At 40.6% G+C, this 21578-nt stretch overlaps 1 protein-coding gene across 3 annotated transcripts in view; it reads left to right on the top strand.

Moving 5' to 3' along the window:
* Positions 1 to 9681, top strand: part of CLIC6 (chloride intracellular channel 6) — an 18153-nt gene extending 8472 nt beyond the window's left edge. For 2 of the 3 annotated variants that reach the window (XM_044442327.1, XM_044442326.1), the window contains exons 2-6: positions 2638 to 2747; positions 5724 to 5849; positions 6192 to 6298; positions 8887 to 9068; positions 9520 to 9681. In XM_044442327.1, coding sequence (XP_044298262.1) covers positions 2692 to 2747; positions 5724 to 5849; positions 6192 to 6298; positions 8887 to 9068; positions 9520 to 9681 — 633 coding nt within the window. In that variant the 5' untranslated portion in view covers positions 2638 to 2691. Of the gene's footprint in view, positions 1 to 2199; positions 2233 to 2637; positions 2748 to 5723; positions 5850 to 6191; positions 6299 to 8886; positions 9069 to 9519 lie in introns of those variants that run through there. The other variant, XM_044442325.1, reaches the window with a different exon arrangement.
* The last annotated feature ends 11897 nt before the right edge of the window (positions 9682 to 21578 follow it).

Raw genomic sequence — 21578 nt, 5'->3', positions numbered from 1 at the left:
TCTAAATCAAAATTATTGTAGGCCATATTTTAATAACGGCAATTTTCTCCAAACCATTTGACCAGAGCTGCTTCAAAGAGGAGGCAGAAAGGAAACTCTACTTGGATATTGCTGCCTTAATTCTTGAATGAGACACCCACATGCCAAAGGGTGCTGTGTGTTGGGCAGGGTTGTGACGAAGTTTCGTAGAATCTGGCTGTCTTCTGTTCCCCAGAATTTTCGTGTTTGGACCTTGCTTAGGCAAGCCAAGAAGAAGTCCACACATATCCAGCTGCACAACCAGAAACCTTCTTCCATAGCATGTGCAGCACAAACAAAGGTGCAAGGGACATGTGCAGAAGAGGGATGGGGCTTATGGAGAATCCGCTTCCTGGCACACAAGCACTCAGTGTGCTTGAAAGCAGACTGGAGCCCAGGGAGCAGAGTTCAGGAGATCTGACAAATTCCCGCCCCCTCATTAGCCACAGGCACAACACTTTTATGGGGCTGTATGTACACGCTGGGATGCAGAAGCAGGTAATGGTTCATGGCTGATAGGAGGGCAAACAGTTTTCTAGGTAAACCCACCCTCCCACTTGTTGGACCACGTACAGCTCACATGCACCATGTGTTCTGCATCCACCTGGGGTTTTCCAGTGTGGGTTTGCACATGCAATATGCCTGCTGAAAATGGAAAATCACTGAATCACGGGTGATATATATTACAGGTAGGCTCCGTGGTGCCCACAAGCACCAATGCAGCCCCAGACACATCTTTTTTTTAGTAATCACCAAGGGTCCTGTTCTTCAAACTTTTTTTTTTTTAAATTTAACTCTTACTAGCAGCTAAGATTGCTGTTATGTCATTTCTGTTGATGCTGAAAACTGCAGGCTTGAAGGAGTTTATTTGTATCGGAGCTCAGATTCTTATTCTCTGATAAGAACAGTTATACTAAACATCAGATTGTTTGTAAAGATTGACAACCCCCCTTTTCCCCTGTCTTTGTTGTGATACAGTACCAGCTTCAGCTGCTTTAGAATTCAGGCTGTATAATAGAAAATTCAAGTAACAGTGCCCAACATTCCTATTTGATTGCCATGACAATTCTGAAAGAGTTAAAATTAATTTAAGTCTTCTTATAGCTATAGGGAGTTGCATCCAGAGTTGTGTTAAATGGAACTCAGGGAACTAGATACTCCAAGGTGAAAGGTGGGAATTTTTCTGGTTTACCTTCTTCCCTCCAGCCCCTGAAAAGAGGAGACTTTAGAGACTTCAGGAAGAAGGAAGACCCAGCAAAAAATGGCTGCCCTACTTCCTTGCTCCAGCAGGCAGCGCCTACAGTTTCTCTGTACAATAAGTGAATGAAAGAAGCTTTCCATTCATGGACAGCCAAGTCTGGATCCAACCCAGCTAGTCTAAAAGATCTTTTTAGTTTTTTTGTAGTAAAATATGCAGTAAAATAGATTCTTTGCAGTAAAATTTATAGTTGTTTATGGTAGAATTACTGTTTGAAACTCTGTAATTATTGCTGATAATTTCAGTAATTCCAGAGACAAAACCTGTTTTTGTTTCCTTATATAAGTCCTTGGCTTTTGAAATCAGGGTTTTTTTCCTTTTAAAGCTAAGACCCAATATAGCCAACTCATCCTTGTAAAATTCAAATTCATATTAACCAAGTGTGCATACTTTTTGTACTGCTGTGAGGCAGTTCTGAGGAAGAGGAAGCGAAAATGACAATTATGCTTCCACAATCTGTTTTTTGGTCTCTTTTTTAACATTCATACTTGATACCTACATACCTACATACTTTGTTCTTAAAATTTTCTCCCTAGGAAGTCTTCCCCATCCTATGGGTAGAAAGCCTCTTCAGAAAGGAGCAGGTTGAGAGGTGGGAGGTTCTGCACCCCAGAGAGAGATGAGGAAACGAATGGCTTAATTTGTTGTTAGCTGTTGAAACCAGGATACAGCTGGTGATGACTTGCATTACTGGGGCTGAAATTTTTAAACTGAAGTTTTAATTTAGGGTGCTAAGTAAATATGAAATAGCAACAAAAGGGCTCTTTCCCAAACATTGCAAGCCAAAGCTTGGACCAGTAACCTTTGGATCAATGTCAATGGATGATGTAAAACTTTAAGCAACCTCAAACTGTACAAGATCAGGGTCATCTGGACTCACCACATATTCCTGAGAAGGCTTCTACACAAGTCTTGCTTCACACATGCACACTCAAATATATCCCCTCTTTATCCAAGCAATCAGATCAGCTCAGGATAGTTTTCATACTCCTCCTCTGCTCATTTTACCCCCCCCCCCCCATCAGTCCTGTGTGATATGTTAGGTCGAGGAGCCCAACGTCATGCAGCAGATTCCAAAGCTGTAGGTGATTTGAATCCACCAGGTCTTAGTAAAATATAATTTGTGGGATTTCTGCCCTTGGTTTATTGCCTTCTGTTTCTGCAATGAGGGACATACACCAGAAAAAAATAGGGTAGCACCTCTGGTTTCATCACTGATTGACTGGAAGAAGGCTAGAATGAAACTGCACTGAAACTAATTATTTCAATGAGACTGTTATTGTTTATTGCGGGCCTATTTTTATTTTCTCAATACCAATCATTTTCAATAGTTGACTTAAAAATAATATTATTTGTTGTAGGCTGGTAGTGATGGGGAAAGTATTGGAAACTGTCCATTTTCTCAGCGACTCTTCATGATTCTCTGGTTAAAGGGTGTTATTTTTAATGTGACAACTGTGGATTTGAAACGGTGAGTTATAGTTTATTCTCTTTTTAAAAATGAAATGTGTGAAGCCTGCTCAGCAGAGCCTGGCAACTCAAATGACTCTGAGGGTGCAATCCTATGCAAGCCTGGACAGAAAAAAAAAATGCTTGCAGCACCCGGCGTGCCCCAGCCAGTAGAGCTGGCTGGGGCATGCTAGAGTCAGGATTGCCACAGTGCTACTTTAATTGTGGGAACACATTGTTGTTACACTTTTAATTTGGTTTTCTTTTTAACCCATTTGCTGCTATCCCCATCTTCCTCTCTGAATTCTAGCCCTTTTCAGCCTATAACAAAGAGCAGGTCTCTATTACAGATCTTTCTACAGCCCTGTTTTTCATGTATGCCTCTGTTTGAACATAGATGACAGGATGAAGCAGAGTTGGACCAGCGCTCCACCTAGCTCAGTACTGAAAGTCACTCCTGCAGACTCTAGCATGGAAATGAACTGGGAAATTCTACATATTTTTATGTATTTATTTATTTCTCAAATAATAGAACACAAAAGAACAATAATGATAAGAGCAGTGCAATGCATGTTAATCAGCAATAAAAACACACATTGTTCCATATGCTACAAACCAGAGCTGGCTGGGGAAAAGGGAAAAGAAGTGAGTAAAGAAGGCCTTTAAACATTAGAATTGTGGGGGCTCATCCCATGATAATGTGAGCATTCTAATGGGTGGATGCTGCAGCACTAAATCTTCTACTGCAAATTCCCTTGAGTCAAAATTCAGGACTGAATGGTACCCTCTCCACCTGATGGTTGCAAAGATTAGACACAGACATAAGCAGTAATGTGCTTCCTTAAGCTGATCCCAAGTTGTTTAGGGTTCTGTATGTTAGCAGCACCTTAATCTTGGTCCAGTAGCTTATTGGCAGCCAGTGCAGTTCTTTTAACAAGGGTATAACCTGCCATAGGAAAGAGGCTAAAGTTAGCCGCCTCACCCTTGCATTCTGCATGAGCTGCAGTTTCTGTACACGCCAAGGGCAGCCTTACACAGAGCACCCGACAATAATCAGTGCAGGAGTGTCTTTCACCAGTGCTTGTACCAGGAATGCTCATAATTGCATACAACTCAAAGCTGGTGAAAGACACTCCTGCCATTGAGGCCACTTGAGTTTGAAATGACAAAGACAAATCCAGAGCATGTGCTGCCATTTGGCTGTGATCCTAAGCACTCTATGGCCACTTCTTTCTGCACCTTCATTTCCTGTTGCCCCTTTGTTTGTTTCGCTCACTCTTGCATTCTCAGCTCCAGCCTCTCTCATCTTTCTCCCCTGGGCTCTCTCCTTTTCTGTGCTTTCTCTCCCTCCCTCCCCTTATTTCTGTTCCTTTCACTGAGTTTGGTGGCAATAAGGCACCCGTCGTACATTCTGCTGCCAGTAATGCACACCAGTAAATGAGACTCAGATGCAAATGGGCTGTGGGGTTGCAACTCTGCCATGCACCTCTGAATCAGGAGGAGAAGCAGGGAAAAGGAAGCTCTTGCTTTTGGTGCGCGTTCATGCACTTCATGTATGTGAGCACTGACTTTCATCATCTTCTCTTTGCTAGTGCAGCCGGGACACCCACCCACCCACCCACCCTCAGCTGCATCTGTGCTAGGGCTCATCAGGATACAACTCTGGGGGCTCTTATCAGCTGAGTCCCAGCCAATGCAAACAAAGGTATCCACCCAGCAAATGCACTTCTCTTTGTATGTGTGTGCACGGGTGTGGAATCTTCATCCTTCCTTTAACAGTGTAAAGGGGTAGGGGGCAATCAGTGTCATGCCCATGAGGGCTTTTCAGGACACACCTGGGGTCTCCTTTAATGCCAAGGCTGAATTCCAGAAAGTGTGAGCAAATGTGCCACCGAACACATGCTGTTTTCCTAACTACTGAATTACAACTCAGCCGCCTCTTCCACACATGTGCTTATAGAAGATAGTGGTGTGCCTTTCACAGACTGCAGTCCTGCTCCATAAAAACCCACTGAGCAGTTCTATGCCAAAGTTCCATTTTCCAAATCTCCTTTGCATCCTACAGAAAATTCTCCATTCTTTGCCACTCCCTAGGACCACATTTGTGCTGGTACCCAACCTAGGAAATTGCCATTTTCAGTATACAACTTTGTGGGTGGAAATAGTCTTTTGTCTTCCACTCGTGATCAGTTGAGATCCCCCTGCACATGTCTTCCTTCCAGCTGCAGCAGCTGGAAGCTTTCGAGAAAGGGAAGAAGCTGCTAGATAGGAACTTCCTCTCATCTCCTGTTCTGCCTCAGAGGCTGGAGGAGGAAGGCCAGTTGTAGTTACAGGGCAGGAAGCAGCTCTGCTGAGGCAGCTAAATTAAAATGCTGCTGCTTCAGACAACCTTTTGTCTCCCCTTTCTTTAGCTAGTCAATAATCAGAGAACTACGTTCATGTATCCTCCTGCCTGACACGAACATCGGCTGGGTTCACGCAACACAGAAAGCAACCCTGTGTGTTTACCACAGTCTGCAGTTTTGCTTGTTTTCCTCAACCAGGATCTGCCTGACAATCAGATGGTTTCTACATTAGCATGGTTTTCACCCTTGTTGATTAATCTTCCTGCTATTGGCACCCCAGCCACCTCTCCTAAAATTCAGTCCCAAGGTGCATCATTCCCTGCCTGTGTCGCCTGCCTCTTCCTCATTGGTCTGCGCAGAGGCTGGATGGCTGAAGTGGCTCCTGGAGTTGATTTCTTTCTTTATCTTATAGACCACTTTATTCCTCTGATAGATGCATGGGTGCCTGGGGTTTGGGGTAACATGTGGCATGAATTGATTTTTTTCCTCATACAGGACGCAATGCTAAGAAAGCCAATGTAAAGCAATGAGATTTAAGTTATTAGTTAATACGTTTAGTATGTTCAAGTGAATTTAAGCACATTTGATTCTTTCCATATTGCTCTGCAACTGATTATTCAATACATATAAAAAGCATGTTTATCTTTTTCTAGGAAGCCTGCTGACTTACAGAAGTTAGCTCCAGGAACAAACCCTCCTTTTATGACTTTTGATGGTGAAGTGAAAATAGATGTGAATAAAATTGAGGAGTTTCTAGAAGAAAAATTAGCACCACCAAGGTACTGTAGTCAGCCGTGCTGGATACAATGGGAGCAGAATATATGTGGGTTGTTTTCTTAGACCACTGGGTATTATGAGGGAAAGTTAAGGTCAGCCTTCATTAACCTGGTATCTACCAGTTAGGCTGGACTGAAAATCTCAGCAGGGTAACTTCTGAGGGATAACTCTGGGATGCTAAGAGATGCAGTCAAAGGAAACTGGAGAGCACTAGGCAGATTAAGCCTAGTTAATATCTGGTCACAGGCCATAAATGGAAAATGAGATCCATTCAGGAGCCTCCTAAGTAAAATGTCAAGAAACATTGAGTTTAGGAGTAAATGTTTATGTCTTAAATTCTTCAGATATCCTAAACTTGCACCAAACCATCTGGAATCTTACTCTGCAGGGAATGATGTGTTTGCTAAATTTTCTGCATTCATAAAAAACACAAGGAAAGATGCCAATGAAAGTAAGTACTCACAGACTTTGTATAATTAACTGTTTGTATATTTGTTTTTATATCATTCAACTGGCAGGTTGTTTACAATAATAAAACAACAAACCTATAGCAACAATAATATAAGAAAACAATAAATGCAATGAACATGGTCCTGTGGTATGGTGAAATAGCACAAATACACAAGTGAAAAGAGTAGTTTCTTAAGATCAAGCTTAATTCAAAGCACCAGGTTAGGAATTAAATGTCTGCTGAAAGATGAAGGTTTGAACCTGGTGTCGAAAGCATATACATATGCCAAGCAAATCTCCCTGGGAAGGGCATTCCACAGATGGGGACCAGCACAGAGAATGTTCTTTCCCTGGTAACCTTCACACCATTATGGGTAATGGCACCCATGGTGCCATCTGAAGAGAAGCCTCTGAAGATGGTTTTACCATTTGGGCAGGAACATATGGGAGAAAGCAGTAGTTTGGCTACACTGACAATCTCTGTATTAATGCAGCGGGACAGTAATATGTTCAAAATGGCCAGTCATAGCAAGCAAACAAATGGGATGTCCATGGCTGTCCACCTCTGTGTGCCCACATTTACTTTTGACCCGTGGATTGCAGAGCTCTTAGGCCTGACAGTTCATATCTCTTTCCATATGTTTATCACTAAGTGTGAAAATATCTATGGAATAGAGATGGGAATCGGTGCCATACCTGCTGGAGTCATAAAGATGCAGGAAGGGAACACAGTGATATTGCCTGATTGTTGCTAAGGGAAGGAGCATTTGGGGATGGGGCTGAAAGAGTTGGAGAAAGTTGCAGGTTCTTCCAACAGGGTGTGTTTCCTTCTTTCCCTTCCCTGTTTTCTGATGGTACCTCACCTGCTTACATGGGCAAAGCTGTTCAGGGGAAGAAACCAGACAGACTCGCCCTGGGTTATACATATGAAAGATTGTTGGTATAAGTAATGTCTCCTCAGTGACATGTCCTTTTGCAGGCCTCTCTGGGTTATCTTTGTAAGCTTAGTGCAGGGGGAAAGACACTTTTCTCAAGTGGCCTCACTAAATAGGGCAGGGGGTTGCTTCAGATCGGAGCCATGGATGGATATGGTACTTCAGAGAAGATCTGAGGCAGGCTCTTGTTTCAGCTTTCCCAACCTCCTCCCAAAGTATTGGCTGTCTTCTCTTTGAACCATAGTGGTAAAATCAACAAATGGCTGCAACATTTTGACTTCCTGGCAGAACTAGATGATATTAATAAAGTCACCCCTTCTGTGGGGTTGATGCCTATCAAATTTTGGTCAAAGAGGTGCAGGAGATTTTGTGCAAGTCATCTTTGATGTTTATGCTCCTTCAAAGAAATATGAAATAATGTTATTTATAATACAAGTTATTTGTAGATATATTTTAAGTTGCCTTTAAGGGTAGAACCCTCTTACTGGAAATGACTTTTCCCACCTCTGTCCCATCTGCTGCTCCCAGAATCAGCCTGCTTCCCAGGATCCTGCTTCATCCTTGATGGAGCAAGTGGCTATAGTGAAGGGTACACTAATCTGCACACTGGAACAGTCACACCACACACAAGAGAACAGAGTCATACATAATATGTTAATTCTATAGTCTCAGTTCGAGACCAACAAATCAGAACTAAATTGAATGTGGGTGGGTGAAGACAAGTGACTAATATGGCATATAAAGGGGTCCACAGTTTGGGAATGCTTTGCACACAATTCTGAATAAAGCAAATGGGAACGGAAACACAATTTTGCAGTTTGACGTGTTCTAGCCAGTCAGCCAAGCCATCCAGCAAAATAAAGCATCAGTCAGTCCATTTTCTGTTTCTCTTCTCCAGCTGACAGTTAGTATTTTATGGCTACTGAGCACAGCCAGGCTGTATGCAGCTGTTCCCTGAGGGGAATTAAATACCCCTGGGTTTTATTCAATGTCTTGTGCCCCACACAATTTCCATTCATCCTCTGTGTCTTTCTTCCACCTCCTTCAACACTCAGCAGATTTAACCATTCCTTGGCTGGAGCTTTTCTACAAAGGGCTGTTAATCACTTCATCTATTTTGGCTTTGCTACGGGATTGAGATCCGACCTTCATGCAGAAGACTCTCTTTTCTTGGTTTTTTTATTTTTTTGCAACATGTACCCTAGATAGCGCTGTGGTATGGTGGAATAGCACAAATACAGAAGTGAGGAAAGCTGATACTTTTGCTTCATCATGAAATGCTGCATTTTCCTCTCTTTGGAAAAACCTCGCAGAGATACTGGAGAGTCCCTCTGTGATCCAAAGATCCATCAGCAACCACAAAGGAATGGTGATAACTATCTTCTGTAAAAAAGCTCTTTGGAGGCAGCGAATGCTCTGAGTGGACAGTATGGCTGAGAGGCTACACATTCTGGATTCAATCCTCCTCCCCTGGCTCATGACCACACACGTGCTCAATCTTGCAATTGGTGCATACCTTACAAGAACTTATTTTCTCAAGACCTTTCTTCTCCTGCCAGCCTTAGGATTCCCCAAGCATGATGATATCCCAATAATCAGAACACACACTATTAGTAGGAATTATATTCTGTTATCCTCTTTTCTTTGATTCTAGATTTGGAAAAAACATTGCTTAAGGCTTTAAGAAAACTGAATAACTACTTAAATACCCCCTTGCCTGAAGAAATCGATGCCTATAGCACTGAAGAACTCCCTGTTTCCTCAAGGAAATTCTTAGATGGTGATGAACTCACATTAGCCGACTGCAATCTCTTGCCAAAACTCCATATCATAAAGGTCTGGCTTTTCTTCTCTTTAGTGTGTGTCCAGGAGAAGGACAGACAATAAAATGTGTGCAATAGTAATTCTTTTACTTCGTGTTTTGCTGTGAGTGAATATTGCAAGCCTGCTATATAAGTGTACTGTTTATGCAATTTTTTCAGGTAAATAATTTTTTAAAAAAATTAGAGTTGAATTTTCTTATTTTAACTTTGTATCCTGACCTATCCCTTTAAGTTCAGGCCTGATATTGTCTGAACATGGGATCTGCCATAAATGGTAAAATCCCTTTTCCTTTGAAAAATCTGTTTCCTTAAAGTTACTAGTTAGTGCCCTACTAGATAATTTTCTACCCCCTTTTTGTTTTCCTTCAGTAACTTTTTAAAAACTAGAAAAAAAGTTTAAGCATTTTGTCAATTATGAATGTTATGTGTTTAATAATTTCCTCCTTTGCATCTTTTTCTTAAAGGTTGTGGCAAAAAAATATAGGAATTTTGAATTTCCATTGGAAATGACCGGAATCTGGAGGTATCTGAACAATGCATACGCCAGAGAGGAGTTCACAAATACTTGTCCTGCAGATCGGGAGATAGAATTTGCCTATTTGGATGTTGCAAAAAGAATGAAATAAGTAAAAAAAAAATCTTCTGTTTCTGTATTTCTTCTGTGAGTTTGGTAACAAAAGGAAAAACCTAAGAACAAAGTGAAGTATCCACTCTGCAGCAAGGTTCTACGTTCTGACACTGACCAGTCCTCCTGACATTATTATTTTATTGATCAGCCTATTTAAATATAGTGTAATTGTGGAATTACTGCCAATTTGTGCACATCTACATACTTTTTCTGAGTATTGCATTTGGATAATGGATTCAGTCCCCAGTATTTGCAGAAATATTTGACTCTAGATTGCATAGTAATTGCAGCTTTTCGACTTCTGATAAATTTGTAAAGGTGTGTTACGGTACTCCTGTGAAAAGGCTGCGGAATGAAGTTCTGCATGCTGTTATACATTTAATAAGTATTATTGTAGCCATCATACATGGATGTCTGCTCACATTCTACATCCTTTCTGTACTAATCACAGTGGATCTGTGTGCAAAAACTCTTTTCTGTGCTCTGATCAGTCTATTCAGATAGAGCTGCTTTGACACAGTCCCCCTTCTGCTGAACTCAATGGCAACATTTTCAGGGTCAGAGATACTTCATATCATGCAACAAAGTCTTTGTATGTGCCATCCTTCAAACATCAGCCAGGAGCAGTAGCTCTCAGGCGTGTGTTCATCACATGCTTCTGGACAGCTTCAAATATCTTGGCTGACAAGCTGCAGACATCTGTTTAAACACCATGTGTCTTACAGCCCTGTGATCTGCTGCATCGGCTCCTAAGTACTTAGGATGGGGCATGCAAACAATGATGGTGGCATAACCTACAAAACAGGGCATTGTAGCAGTGGCTAATTTCTAAGAAGGGCCATGCCAGGAATCAGAGCTACACGTATCTTCAAAGCTGCTACTTCTAATACCAAATGGTGGCTGTAATGATGAAGGAAACCTAAATTGCATGTTCAAAAGGGCTTATTACTGAAAATAGTCAGGAAATTGCCTATGACAGCTAAACAAGCCCAGGAGCTGAACTCCTAAGTCCTTTGCTATGCCTACAACATGGGCAACTGCTTTGCCATAAGCAAAGGAAGGTGGCAAATATCCTTCTCATAGTAGTAAGTGTCAAAATTTCATTTCATTTCAGAATTATTGCCAAATGTGTTCATTCAATGAAAAATATCTGCTCATTTCTCTTTGAAGATGTGTGTAACATCTTCCCCAAAAGAAAATCCTGACCACAGCATACCTCTTAACAGCTTACACAAATGATGAAAAGTAATCATTTATGTTATCTGGATACAAATCAAAGTGGATCAATTTGGTTCCAAACTTTTTCCAATATTCAAGATTCTGTACCGGATTTACCTCTGCAGGGATGGCACAGTTCATAACTGTTATCCCATCCTGGTTATCCAAGGTATGCATTTTCCAAACTAGCTCAAAGGTGCTTCATTAGTGGGGCACCTTAAAGATTACAGGCTAAAGGCAGATGAATTCTTGTATGCAAATCAGTTGATTAACCAACACTTAAAAATTCACAACTCAGTTTGCTTATTATCCCTCCTTTCCTTTCCCTGTGGCTGGGAGAAGGACTTCACTAGAATTTAGTTCCACTTTTCACAAAAACTGAGGTTGTCATGCATGAATTAGAGGTCATGTTTTAAAACAAGTTCAAGTTAGTTGAACAAACCAGCTTCAGAACCCATGGTTTGAAGTTGGTTTGTTTAGTTCATATTCAGGGTATGAAAGAACCGCATTAGCTACCAAACTGCAGTTGATTGGTTATACTGTGGCTACTAGGAATGATCTCCTTTATTAACTATTTTCTCTACTATATGATTGATTGAACTGTATATTTACTAAACTGAATTTATATTAAAATAGGAAATCTATTTCATATCAAGATGTCTTCTTACCAACTTTGCTACAGTGTAATTTTTTTACATTTAAGGTATACTATTTCTATGCTGTATAATCATGAAAATATTTTTGTGTGTCTTGTATCATATTCCTTGTAATTAATTCTAATATGTTAAATGCTGATCTCCCCCTTTAATTCAGAGCCTGCTATTTTAGTACTCAAGATACAAATATGACTAATTATTATACTCCGTCTTCAGATACACACACACTGCACATAAAATCAATATAGTTTAATATGCCTTACAAATATGAACAGAAAATATACAAATTCTGACTGACTTAAATATGTTGTCTTGTGCTTATTTTAGTTTAAGTATGTACTGACATTACTGTATACTTTAAGAAAGGAATAACAATCAAGCTACCATTTGGAGTACAGCACTGCCAAATTTGAAAATTTTGTTTCATTGATTTAAATGGAAGCATTAAACACTTGCAAAAAGAAAAAAATGCATACTTGATCCACTTGTGACTATAATCTAGTTAAATATGAGCACATATAAGTTTGCACCTCCTCTCTCTCCACCCCTCCCCCAGTAAACAGGAGAGAGAACAGACCAGTTATCCCTACACCCATTTGTAAGTTTATTCCATGACTGAAACTCTAAAAGCACAACCAGGATTATGCAGTGTCTGGAGCAACTGAAAGAGCTGGGTGTGTTTAGCCTAGAAATAAAAAGAGGATTGGGAGAACCACGATTCCAGCCTTCAAACATCTGAAAGGCTGCTGTATAGAAGATGGAACCAACTGGCACTCTCTTGCTCCAGAAGGCAGCACTAAAACTATTGGGTGAAAACTGCAGGAAAGCAGGCTGTAGCTAACCATTGGGTGAAACCGTCAGGTCTGTTCGTTCTCTTCATATGCAGACCTCTGCTCAGCCAGTTACCTCTTGGTTGTAAATCACGATAATTAAATAGCATGAACTATGGCACAATGCCCCTTACCTCTTGCTACTCATCCTTCGACCATCTCAAGAGGCTACAGAGTGCTGGTGTGACTACTTCAGAAGAGCTTTTATGTTAAATTGCTCAATAGAGGATCAGCTGGATCATTCCTCTGGTGCAGTGTATTATTTTCTTGTTATAAATCATACCCACTACATTTCAATTACTTTTCCTGTTTATGCCTTTCTTAAAATAAACTTTACTTCCAGAGCACTAGACAGCGTTGAAATGGCCACTGGTTTGATTGGATCCCCTCTTCCCAGTGTAGCTGGCATGGAAAGACCTGTCCTGGCTGCCCCTCCAAGGTCACAGAATCTACTTTTAGGGAAGGGCTTGTGAGGGCATTATAAGGAGTGGGGAGGGGAGGAGATGGTTGCTGCCAAAATATGGCTTATCCTGGTGGTGCCTCAGCCTCTTTCCCTCCTGCTTGGAAGTGCTAGACCTAAATGATTGGTGTTGCTTTGCAGGCTAGGGCCTGCATGTTTGGAAGATTATGAGAAGCCTCACTGGATCGCACCCTCCACTGCATTTCTGGGCTGTCCATTCTTATAACATTCTAGGGTTGAGTTTCACTGGACACTGCCAAGGCCATTTGGATGAGAAACAGGAAGTTGGTCAAACCATTTATCCACCTAGCCCAGTATTATCCACTCTGTCACCAGTGGGTAACCAGAGTTTCAGGCAGGATCCTTTCCTGACCCTTCCTTGAGATGGAATGTTATGATGCATGAGAAGCATTTGCACTGCCATTCAGCAATGGCTCCTTTCTTAATTGTTACATTACCAACTGTAAGTACATGGGCCATATGGAAGAGTGATGGACTGAATATGACCAGCAGGAGTTTGGGAGCTTGGCTGGCAGTCCCTCCACTTATGGCAATCCTGTATGGTGCTGAGAGTCCCATTCTGGTTTGATGAAGAAGTGGGTGGTAGCAAGAAGAGAATAAAGAGGTGGAGGGCACATTGGCTACCCTATAGGGTTGGGTGGGAAGATGTTCTGGCAGCCCTAACAGTAATGACAACAATTCAGTTCACCCATGTAGTTTATCACCTGTCGTTTATCACAGCTCACTCTCCTTTACCCTGTCTCTCCTCTTGATCTTCAGAAGAATTCTGTTCCATCTCCCACCACCACACTCTTACACCAAGGTTGGTGTGCAGATAGGAATAGATTGCTTGTCCTTCTCCTTTATTTTCTTTTATATGACTTGTGATTTCTGATGTCACCAAAGTTATTATCTGGCCTGCAGTACTAGTTTACTAATTGAGCAACAGTATTCCAGAACATATTCTCAAGTAAAGCATGTTAACCTTGAATGACAGCATTTCGGACACCAGAGAAAAGTGGCTTTCCATAAATACTAAACCTTAATGTGGGCATTGGATGCCCAGGAAATTACATGCTCCATAACTCCATACATCTGGACTGCTGTCACAAGAATCTCCAGTGCCATCTCAGACACAAGTAGACTGGTACACATAGTCCGTATTAAGGCACCTTGGAACACCACATTTCTCAAGGCTCATGGCATCTATGATGTTGCCACTGCAGCATCCTAAGTAGCAGGGAGGAGTGTTGAGAGGCCTTTTAGAGACATAAGAAAGACCATGCTGGATCATATCAAAGGTCTATCTAGTCTGGCACTCAGTACACACAGCAGCAGACCAGCTGTCCATAGGATCTCTCAAGCAGGATGGGTTCAAGACGTCCTCCTGCCCAAGCAACTCAGCAACTGGTGTGTGCAGGCCTGCCACCTCTAGCCCACAGCCAGCAATGTTAGGAGTCACTGATAGCCTCCTCCCTCATGAATCTGTCCGAGTTGATGGCCAGCACCATTTCCCAAGGCAGCAAATTCCATAATTTAACTATACATTGTGTGAAGAAGTACTTTTCTCTGTCCTAAACCTCTCACCTGTCAACTTCATGGGATGACTCTGGGTTTCAGTGATATGGGAGAAGAAGAAAAATGTCTCCTTCTCCACACGATGAATTATTTTAAACACCTCTATCATGTCTCCCCTTACCCTTTTTTCTAAACCGAACAGTCTCAGTTGTAACCACTCCTCATAGGTAAGCTGCTCCAGTCCGCTCATCATATTTGTTGGTCTCCTCTGTTCTTTCTCCAACTCTTTTCTTAGTTTCCCTAGTCTTTACAGTGGCTATGGAAAGACTTGGTGGCACCTGGACTCCATTGCATTGGTCATGTCATTGGCAGCATGACAAGGTCCACATTCATTGTCTAAGTAAATCAATCTGTAATAATAATAATTATTTTGTAATAATTTATAGATAAATTGGTTTACTAATGTTTTAAAGTGTTTTTAATTTTTTTAATATTCTGAGCTGCCTAGGGATGCTGCTAGCAGAATAGACAGCGTATAAACACTTAAATAAATGAATAAATAAAATTTGGAATTGGGAACTGGAAAAAATAAGAACAAAAACAAGTTTGTTTGTTCTCTGAGCCCATTTCCAAATCAAACTGAGATATGTTTGCTAATTTGAGGCTGATTAGTGAAGGACTAAGCAATTCAGCCTGCTTATTCAGGCCAACAAATCCATATTCCAGCGGTAGTGTTGATACCACTTTCTCTTCGATTTCTTGTGTTTGATACACTTTGTAGCAGTGCCACTGAGAGTGCTTTGGGGGCTAAAGGAAGAAGAAAGAACAGGAACATTCCATGAGAATGCTTTTGGTATCTTTCTCAATTGATCAGAGAGTGCAAATACAGTAAGAGAGTTTCTCAGCATCTTCTACAGGGCATCTCAGTTCTGAAAAAGTATACGTCAGACTTATTCATGTATACTGTGAAGAAGCAGAATATTTACTATTTACCTTCCCTCCAAAATGTGGTCAGTAGGTCCTAACGCTACCCACAAATATTTCCCTCAAGTATTCTATTTATGTAACATTGCTTGTATAAAATTACTTTATTACATCATTATTATTGTAAATAAAAATAACAACCATGAGTCTTAAATAGTGACACACATCTTTTACATCATATGTGCTCAAGGCAAATATGGTCAGATAGTTATTTTTGCTAATCACTGCTGCATCTTCCTGCAAAAAGTCTTCAGATTTTGAAGATTTCAGTTCCTTAATCACCAGGATGGCTCGTTCTTTTCTCTGGATAGATGTGTCAGCTTTGCACACAGTATTTCCAAAAGCAAGCTGGAATGGAACAACGCAGCATTTTAATACAATAGATAAAATATGATTCATAAGAACTGCTCTCTAATGCAAATCTTTGCTTCACCTGAGTTCGGTTTGCCACTATCTTTCCCCCCGCTCCACCTCCTGCCTCCCTTTTCTTAATCTTTCACATGTTCTAGTAGGTTTACACATAGGGCCATGACACATTGCACCACAATTTCTTATGTGTATTCTTGATAGGAAGAGAAGTCATTGCTTGTTACTGATACAGATAGAGGCACCTGGTCAAGGTGTCTAATTTGAATGTCTGCCATCTCCTCTCACATTTTACCTTAAGGTTCTGACCATGAAGCTACAATTCCTTCAAGAGCTATGGAGTCAGTCTTTCTGCCCTCTTTCCTTCCAAGGTTCTGCCAACTGTTCAATGCCAGCGCCAGGTTTTGGAGGCAAGCCACCCTCCGTCGGGGCCCTCCTTCCATCAGCCTGCACTCTCACTGACATTGTCCATGACTGCTCCTGCTCCTTTTAGCATCCTTGCTGCCACTTGCTTGCTTGGCGGGCAGCCAGCCAGCCAGCCAGTGAGAAAGCAGGCAGTCAGCTCCAGAGCACCTTCTCCTCACCGCTTCCATTGTCTGGGCCACAGTGAGAGGCAGCTGAAGGAGCAGACTGAAATGGGGAGGAGGTGGAGAAAGTCTCACAGGCTCTTGTCAGGGGGCTGCCACCAGAGAACAGGTCCTTGGCAGGTACCTGATTGTGCCTACCCTTGATGCCATGCAGATTTTAGAATTCTTTAACCATCACATTTTCACGGACAAGTGCAAAGCCAGCTGAACTCCATGGCCTACCCCCATCAGCACTGCAGATTAGAAGTTTTGATCTACAGTTCCCATGAACCCAAGGTCTGCCCAACCAGTGGAAAGAGATGATGGAAGTTGTCAGCCAAAACATTTGGAGTTTCTCACCGCTGCAGGTGTAGTGCATGGCTGTGCCCCCAAGATATGAACAGCTTCTTGATGCTTGTGTCTTAGTGGAATGCCATCTGGGACAAAATGATGATTCTCAGTCACGCTAGTCTAGCAAGAACCCTTGGCATTCTCTCTTTCATATACAAGAGAGATGGATCATGGCATGACTGAATTTTAATCCAAATCTGCAGTATTTATAGGATCAAACTGGCACTGTCAAATACAATTCTCTGCTCAAAGACACACCTCTTTTCTTTGATTTTTTGGAAGACTGTGGTGCCGCTTTCCTGAAGTTTTTCCCCAATGAAGGATATATTTTCAAGAGATCTTCCTTTGATTTAGCAGCACCCTCTTGTTGAGAGAAAGGACCAAAGTGACCTTCATCTAATTCATCCTGTCCAGAATAAAGTACACAGGAAAGGAAAAAATTTTCAAAGTTGCACCTAAAATGCAGAAATGGCAATCAGAGAGAAAATGATGATAAGGGTGATGATGACGGTGGTAGTGATGATTTAAAAAATAATTCCTGACCCAAAGTTTCTTTCTTTTTTTCAGACTGTGTATTGATATCCCCACATGGTCGGTTCCATTTATTTCAGTGGAGGGGGCTCCTCCATGTACATGCTCGGCATGCTCATGAGCAAGGTTAGCTCTCCTTCGACAGGCTGTATTCGCAGGCACACCATGGGTGCAGGGGATTTTATACGGAGGCCTGGACTAGGGAAGCCGTATTTATAAAGACCTCCCTGATAAAAGAGAACAATTTTCTGGATATGAGAATGTTGCTAGAAATTTTGTTTGAAGAGCGGGAAATTTCTTACCTTGTTTGTTTTTCCAAATTTCTTGGCATTTGCTGAAATACAAAGTATCCATATTTTATTGAGATGAAAACTAACTATAAAGCTGAAATCAAACCAGAGATTTGGCTTGGGTCTCTTTCAACAAGCCAGAGTCATAATCCACTAGCTATGGCTCTAGCTTGTCAGAGGAGGGCCAGAGTTCCTAGTTCATACTGAATGCTGAACAAATCATAGTGAGATGGTACTCAGGCTGTGTACACCTCCCTCATGACAACCCACAATTTTATATAATTACATGAAGCCTCTGATTTCCCAAACAAAGATTTTTTAATACTTCAATCTATATTATAACTACAAATGTATGAAATCCCCTTGAAAATGTTTGTCTTAAAGGGACTCTTTAGGCTTCCCTCAAAACCTCTCAGATGTTTCACCTGAGAAGAAGCATCACCATTTGCTTTAGTCAAAACTGAGGCATGTTTGAATGATTTTGGTTGGAAGGTCTTGGTTACTTTGCTAGAGGAATCAACAAACTACAATGAATGTCATTTTACGAGAAGCTTTGGAAGCAACTTCTGTTCTGCCATTGGATCACTGACGCTTTCAGCTTGGAACAAATGATGCCTTGGCACTCTGACCTCATCTAGGTTCAAGCTAACAAAGCTGAAAATCTCTCTTTTATTTAGCCTGATCTTTACAAGAAGAGCTGCGTTGCCTGGACTTTATACCCTTTGCAGTTAAGTTGCTTTCGCAGCTGCTTCCCATGCCAGTCCTTGCATTTACTGTGATTTAGAACAGCGCCCAGAGCACACAGCATCACATTCCTCCTTTAAAGGCATCCGGTATCTCAGTAATAAGAGTGCCATCAGCACTTGAGCTAAGTCTGCACACAGGCATCTGTTTGTCAATTAAGTGAACATGGACTTCGTTTGCGATTGTGTTCCTATGTTAGCATGGGCATCACTTGACAAAGTTTAACCAAACGTTTCCTTGTAGCATTATCATTTCCGTGTACCTTTTTACTTTTACATTTGGAACTATGGAATTAGCTTGGGACAAAAGATAAACATGCAGCGCTACAGTACTTTAACTCTTCCCTCTGTCTCTCCAAGATGCAGCACAGGTATTGATTGTCAATCATTGCAATATGTAATTTTAATGTTAGATATGCTTCAGACATTGCCTTTGTTCAAATATGTTAAAATGAGATGCATTTTAATATTGAAATATATGACAATATCATATCATTATCTAAAAAATCTTAGTATAATTATTATATTACATATATTATAATACCTAAGTTATACAAGGGTAGTGAATAATTGAATAATCGTATGTAAGACAAATACGATCAATGCATTATTATTAGTAGTAATTATAATTAGTAATTATTATTAGTAATATTACTAATAATATATTAGTAGTAATATTATTAGTAATATTATTACTAATATATTATTATTACTAATATATTACTAATAATATATTAGTAATATATTACTAATATATTACTAATAATAATATTATTAGTAATATTCCTGTTAGTAACCAAGAGGTAACAAGGGCTATTTGGCAGATTAATTTAAATTACTAGGTTTATTGTAATTTACTACAGAAGTATTAGTTTTGTGATGATCTCTGTAAGACACAGTTCTATGAAATACTATGAAATGGATCTTTTGGACCCAAAATTTAAACATAGGTTAGCATAAAGGATAAAGATATGAATGCTGTTTTACTAAAACTTTAATTCTAGTTTTGCTAACTTGCACTATAATTTTATTTGAACAAGCAGATGGGTTAGTTTGTTTTGTCTCCACATGACAGCTAACATAAGTTACTGAATTAAATAACATACTGGTGTTATTCCATATATTCTTAGCATGGAAAAACATAAGGGTATTTTATTATATTTTTGTTCAGATATTTGGTTACCAGTCAGGTGCTATCAGATGGACTGGGCTAGAAACAGTTCACTTAATGCACAATCCTATGTCTATTTACACAGAAAAAGCTCTACAACTCCCAACATGTCCCAGCTGGGAGATGTAGGCCCCTTTCTGTCTAAATACACATAGGATAGTGCTCTGGAAGCTCCCATCATTTGATAGTTACTTACTTTATTGCAAATAGCTGTGTCTTGATGCAAACATTAAGTAGATAGGGGGCAATAGTCATTATCTGAATAACTAATATTTGTTTAATTACCTTGAAGACTGGTGGTCTTGGCCATGAATCTAGGGTCGGTGTTTTTCTGTACCTCATCAAATGCTGTCAGAAATTCCAAGATTGTCCTTTGTTGATTAGCTGCAGGCTCTTTTATAGCTCTTTGGTTCTTAACTGAAAAGCAAAGGAAATGATCCATGATTGCATAACCATCTTGAGGTGTTCTAGTATGGTAAGCCTTTTCATACCTTGATGGCAGTCAAATCCATGCATGCGATGTAATTCATATGGAAACAAACTTGTACAGAGTCTTTGGTATGAAATAAATCTCATAGAGTTCTATAGACTCAGTCTTATCACTCCTAGCTGGCGCTATAATGAAGCACACAATCAATAATTAACAATGCTTAAACCTTTTTTTGCTCAAAGCACTTCATGTAGAAAACCATTAAAATTACTGCAGTGAGCAAGGCATTGTGTTGAATTGGAACACTGGAATAGGATTCAACTTACCTCCTTGATGATGTAGTTTGTCAGGCAGAAGCGAAGGAGTAATTGTCTGAACTTTTGAAGAAAAGGAAATGATGATCAAGAAAATAACTATAAAGATTCTGGTTTCCATTGTAAGGAAATGGGAATGTTTGGGTTTCCAGATCTGTACCATGATTGCCTTTCCACAAGGTTTGTTAAGCCTCTTTCATCCAAGTCTTCTTTCTGGTCAAGTGCACTGCACTAGCTATGGACTTTTAAACCCTTGTTTCCTTTCATTAGCCAGAAAATAAATTCCCCATCAAATTCCACTTTATTAAACCACATTTTGACATCAGGTGACATGTCTCACTGTCTTTTCTGAGGTTTGCTTTGTTCCCTTCTAGTGATAGTCTCCAACGTCAGAGCTCTTTTCTCTTCTTAAGCAAACACATTAACTTTGCGTTATCGCTGCTTGAACAGCAGAACCTCCAAAATGCGTACACAAACTTTGGGATAAAGTGTGTGGGGGTGGGGCGGGCTGGTGGGGTGGGCTGGGTTGGGAGGGGGGAGAGGACAACTATCAGAGACATTGAAAGCAAGTTTACGTTTTACGTTGTCTTTATCCTGACTCTTAATGGGGATACTCATTAAAAACAGTTGCAAACATGCTGATGACGCCAGCAGGTGACCTAGCAAACATCCTAGAAATAAAGCAAATAGCAAAGGCTCAACAGCGAGCCACACAGAGAACGGTGCTAAAGAAACGGAGAGGAACGGATAAAATGTAGGAAGATAAAGTCAGCCCAGAAGCACTTGTTGGAACTAAGTCCAACTCAATAAATATCCTACCACATGCCAAAGCTGCTTCACCTTTTCTAGCAGATCTCCATTACCATGCTTTAAAGGCATCCTGAAGTCAAATCAGGTTTCCTAAGCCAAGTTGTTGTCTCATTTGCTGAATGTTGCTAAACATTAGAGGAACAGTGAGAGGCAACATAGTAGGCCAGTGGATAGTAGGCCAGCGGTAGAAAGATACCGGAAAAGCTGTTCTGAAGTTACAAGACCCCTGTTCTTCACCTGAAAGTGTTAATGATTGGCAGGAGAATATAATTCAGACTGAAAAGATGGTCTCCCTAGAAACTTATCTACTGCCCTTTCAGATATTATTCTAGAGTTATGTGTGTGTTTAGATATAACATTATGGTAGAAGATTTATGTATTCTGCTCCTTAGAACATGTTTAAAAGGCTTTCCATATGTCTGTGAAGAAGATTCTCTACCAATGTACTAGTTCTAATCTATGCTTGCAAATTAAGTTGATACTGCCCACAGGTGGGTCTGCGGAGCCTGTTAGCATGATGAGGTTTATGTGCCCCATCCCCCTATGTACTTTCATTGAAACCTCAAATAACAGGGAATTCAATAATTTTAAATGAGCAATGTATGCTGACAGCAATTTTTCAGATGTCATATGTCAATTCTATGGGAATTAAGAACA

The sequence above is a fragment of the Varanus komodoensis genome, unplaced genomic scaffold, assembly GCF_004798865.1.
Source record: "Varanus komodoensis strain SLA01 unplaced genomic scaffold, ASM479886v1 scaffold4, whole genome shotgun sequence".
In the NCBI taxonomy this organism is placed as follows: domain Eukaryota; kingdom Metazoa; phylum Chordata; class Lepidosauria; order Squamata; family Varanidae; genus Varanus; species Varanus komodoensis.
Note: the sequence above shows the minus strand (reverse complement) of the source record. Positions and strands in the feature narration are given on the sequence as shown.